General features: G+C 39.3%; 1 protein-coding gene across 1 annotated transcript; it reads left to right on the top strand.

Moving 5' to 3' along the window:
• Positions 1-3,619: 3,619 nt before the first annotated feature.
• LOC107149157 (olfactory receptor-like protein OLF3) lies at positions 3,620-4,573 on the top strand. The gene has a single exon (XM_015493921.1). The coding sequence runs from the start codon at positions 3,620-3,622 to the stop codon at positions 4,571-4,573; it is 954 nt and encodes a 317-aa protein (XP_015349407.1).

Below are 4,573 nucleotides of genomic sequence, written 5' to 3'. Positions count from 1 at the left end.
TGTGGTAGGAATATATTACATTTTCAGAAAAGATAAACTGTCTATTGTTTTAAAGTATCATTTCTCAGTTATTTTCTTAAGAGTGTAAGTAAAAAGTATTTTGATTTTTCTTCACATGAAATTTGAGTTCAAAATGTAGACTGAGACTTCAATTGAGGTTTGCCAGTCCTCATTTCAGTGCTAGTACCTTGAAAATGTATTTTAAGGACTTTGCTACAGAGGCTTCATTAAGAGAATTATCTTGCAAAAGAATACCCTGGTCTTAGTATAGGGAACAAGAGACAGGGACAGTGATAATGTGCACAAGATAACTATAATAATAAATGATACCACAAGTTAATTTCATGATTGCACTTCTTTGAGAAACTGGGTCTCCATTATTGGGCTCAAATTATGTGAAAATTGAGGCAACCAAATCTAGAGAGAAAGAGAGAAGACTAGTTGTCCTCCCAGAATACAAAATTATTTTATATGTCACCCTCCTAAGTGGCCCTGGGGTTCTCTATGTCCAATTGTGGAGACTCTCCTGTCCATTACGGATGCAGTCTGTTTATACAATCAAGAGTTCAGCACAGTGAGATGGCTCTCTCCCTAAATGAAAGTGTCATTTCCATTGACAGCCCAACTGTTTCAAGGTAAGGTTCAGATTTATTTTGAACATCAGGAAAGAAACATATTTGTAGGTTGTGTGTCTTAACCTTCAGGTACTGGGCTTCTGGATTTACCCCTGCTAACACTGTAGACTCTACTAAGGACAGCCAAAAGTGATAAAGAATCAAAGATGTGTTACAAAATGGATATGCAAATTTTCCAAGGAGAAATTTTTTTTTTTTTGGTTTTCTCTTACTTAGCTGTAAGGAATCATCACTATAATGAATGGGAGATTATATTGGTAATATGCCTATCTCTAAGCCCCATTATGTCTCAGATCGGATTTTTGAGGCGGATACAAATTTTTGTCCAACTGTGCACTCTTTGAATTGTCATGAATAGTGGAAATGATTATTATTATGAAGTATATTTTTCATATGAGTGTGAGACTCTAGATAATCCTTTTGTACTCTGTATGCTTCCTAGGTCTTTCAAATCAATACTCTCCTTTTCATAGAGAGGAAAACGAAGAAAAAAAATTTTTCATGTGGCTAGGTAATAGAAATAGAAGATGTTGTTAGACAGAGTTAAATGTGTAATGCACTCACTGGGGTAGAGTGAAATGTGGCACTGACTGTTGGGAAGGGAAATGACATCTCAGTGCCAGTCTTTGGTGATTTCCTTCCTTGCAAAAACACATTGAGTTATTTTTGAGTGTTGGGCCATAGAGCAGCAAGGAAACCAAATGTAATTAAAAACTGTACAAGAACAATGGGAATAGTAGCATGGAAGCCATCTCCATGGATGACACGTGATGATTCTGACTGCTTGTGACCCATGTAGTGGACAGATCTGGTGATGTTTGCTTGTGGGTCAAGTCTTGCATCTTTTCCTTGATGAACAGTTTCTCATACTTCCTTCAAGTTCTTGCCACTTCTATTAGAGCAGGAACATGGAGAGGGGGTGACAGGTGCAAAGCTAACAGGTACTTTATAGAGAAAAGTCATTTTCATACTTGGAAGGATATTCTTTCTTCCCAGGCTTTCTGCATAGACATTGAGTTTGGCATAAATGGGACCTCCACAAACTGTTTAAATTTAAGGAAACGGTAGCAGAACAATTGAATGAGGCCTGATTGCATGATTCTGAAATACCAGATGTTACCAGCAAACATACCCACAATCACTGCCTGAGAAGTTACCAGTAGAAATATATTGAACTTAAGATCTTGACATCCTTGGCATTGCTTTTAAGAGAAGAGGAAGGACAATTTTGAGTAGGGCCATGATACTGGAAGGCAGGACCTGTGCAGAGAACAGCATGAAGTCATCAGGCTCATAGATGCAGGGTTAGAAGACAGACTCAGAAAAAGGGAGACAGGGATGGCTAAAGTCAAATGTATCTTCCCCATCCAGGCAAAAGGTAATCCAGGCTCTAACATCATCCCAGGTTATTGTGTTAATTCCTCACTCATCTTGTTGAGCTGATGCATATTTTCAGCTAAAGATGTTACAATGTAATAAATTGTTGAAAAAATAGGGAAAAGAATAGTGGGTGAATTTATCAGGTGGAATAGGAATAAAAACAATATGTGATTTGTTAAAATTTAACTTTTTACATTAATTAAAATGGTAAGAGTTTCCATGGAATCAACAAAAAGATTTTCTTTATTTAAAAAGGCTGATTGATTGAAATTTAACTTTTAAATTAGGCATATTATGTCATGGAAAAAAAAGGTTTGTGTGAAGAATCTGAACATCTATTTTTGGTCTTTGTTTCTTTGTCATAGAGAGAACATTTGAGTCTTGATATTTTCCCCAACAAGTACTTACTGGATAATGGTAGAAGGTACATGGAGATACTTTTAACTAGGGCCAAAAAAAAGGTAATTTTTAAAATTTTATAATTTTACAAATAAAAATTATATGTATTTATTTTGTAGACTTCAAGTATTCTTACCAGATAAAAAAGCAATGTAAGTATGTAAATTAATACATAGCTTGATTTAGCCATTTCCATAACAATAATATTTTAACTGAGAAGTTTTAATATTTGCCCTCCACACCTCTTCTCTGAGTTTTGCTGGAGTTTCGGTGTTATTCACATTTGAAGTTCCCATTTTCTATTCATATGTGACAATTTTACAGGGCCAGATGATACACGGATTCATAAAGGTGTTGAAGGGGACGATTTTTTAGCAGAATATTCCTATGGCACTTTTATTTTCTTTGTGTGCTGGGGATTGAACTCAGGGCTTCCCTCCTGCTGAGTATGACCTCTGCCACTGAGCCACGCCCAGAGTCCCATACCTTTGTCATTCTATCACATGGTGTTGATTCGTGATGCCACAGTAATAACTCTACATTCACCATGATTCAAAGATATAGGCAAAGAGAAATATTCCCTCCCAGTGCTCATGTCTAAGAGGTATATTGTTTTCCAGTATCATGTTCTGAGCAGGCAGTGTGGATTATTTTTGAGGACACAAGAGACATCTCACAACATGAGGGGAGGTATGCTTTGAGGTTTGTTGAGCATGAGGATGATATGACCCAAAAAATGAAAATCAGGATTTTATTGTTTATTAAAGGAGTTTAAGATGAGTAGTTAACATGAAAAAAAAAAAAAAAAAAAAACCACCCAGGGTTGGATGAACACTAAGGAAGAAATACAAAGTAGACTTGTTTATGCATTTTCCCAGTATGGGTTTAGTTGCCATACTGCAGATAATCCTTTAACCTGCCAACTGTATTCTTCTTTGTTGCTACCTCTTTTACCTGTGGTACTCATGTGCCAGTCTCTCTTTGGCATTCTGGTGCCAAATCATATCCTCATGGAGACACTCCACTTGTGATTCAAAGTGAATCTATAAAGTGTATGGCGACCCAGCATGTCTTCCTGGATGATGTGGGATTTGAAGTACTTGACTAAAAATGGATGGTCTATATAAATGCAATAAAATTTGTTTATGTTTCTTGATAAATATCTCTTGTGATTTGTGAATTTTACTACTGATTAATTTTTTTTAATGAGAACATATAATCGGACATGGGAGAGTGAATTTATTCTCCTTGGACTGACCAGTGATTGGGACACTCAAGTCTCCCTCTTTGTCCTCTTCTTGGCCATGTACCTGCTGACAGTGCTGGGGAACTCCCTCATTGTTCTTCTGATCAGACTGGACAGCCGGCTGCACACACCCATGTATTTCTTTCTCACCAACCTCTCCCTCGTGGACGTGTCTTATGCCACCAGCATCGTCCCTCAGCTGCTGGTGCATTTCCTGGCAGAACACAAAGGGATCCCATTCCTGAGCTGTGCTGCACAGTTGTTTTTCTCCCTGGGCTTGGGTGGGATAGAGTTTGTCCTCCTGGCAGTGATGGCCTATGACCGCTATGTGGCAGTGTGTGACCCCCTGCGCTACTCAGTCATCATGCATGGAGGCCTGTGCACTCGGTTGGCCATCACATCCTGGCTCAGTGGCTCCATCAACTCGCTCCTGCACACGGCTATCACTTTCCAGCTGCCCATGTGCACAAACAGGTACATTGATCACATATCCTGTGAAATTCTGGCTGTGGTCAGGCTGGCCTGTGTGGACACCTCCTCCAATGAAGTTGCCATCATGGTTTCTAGCATCATCCTTCTGATGACACCCTTCCTCCTGGTGCTCCTGTCCTACGTCCAGATCATCTCCACCATCCTGAAGATCCAGTCCACAGAGGGAAGGAGGAAAGCCTTCCACACCTGTGCCTCTCACCTCACTGTGGTCGCGCTCTGCTATGGCATGGCCATTTTCACCTACATCCAGCCCCACTCCAGCCCCTCTGTCCTTCAGGAGAAGCTGATCTCTCTCTTCTATGCCGTTTTGACTCCGATGCTGAACCCTATGATTTACAGTCTACGGAATAAAGATGTGAAGAGCGCCTGGCAGAAATTATTAGGACAGTTTTCAGGGATAATGTCAAAACTGGCAACATGA

The sequence above is a fragment of the Marmota marmota genome, unplaced genomic scaffold (genome assembly GCF_001458135.2).
Source record: "Marmota marmota marmota unplaced genomic scaffold, marMar, whole genome shotgun sequence".
NCBI classification, from domain to species: domain Eukaryota; kingdom Metazoa; phylum Chordata; class Mammalia; order Rodentia; family Sciuridae; genus Marmota; species Marmota marmota.
This window is presented reverse-complemented; position numbering and strand designations above follow the sequence as displayed.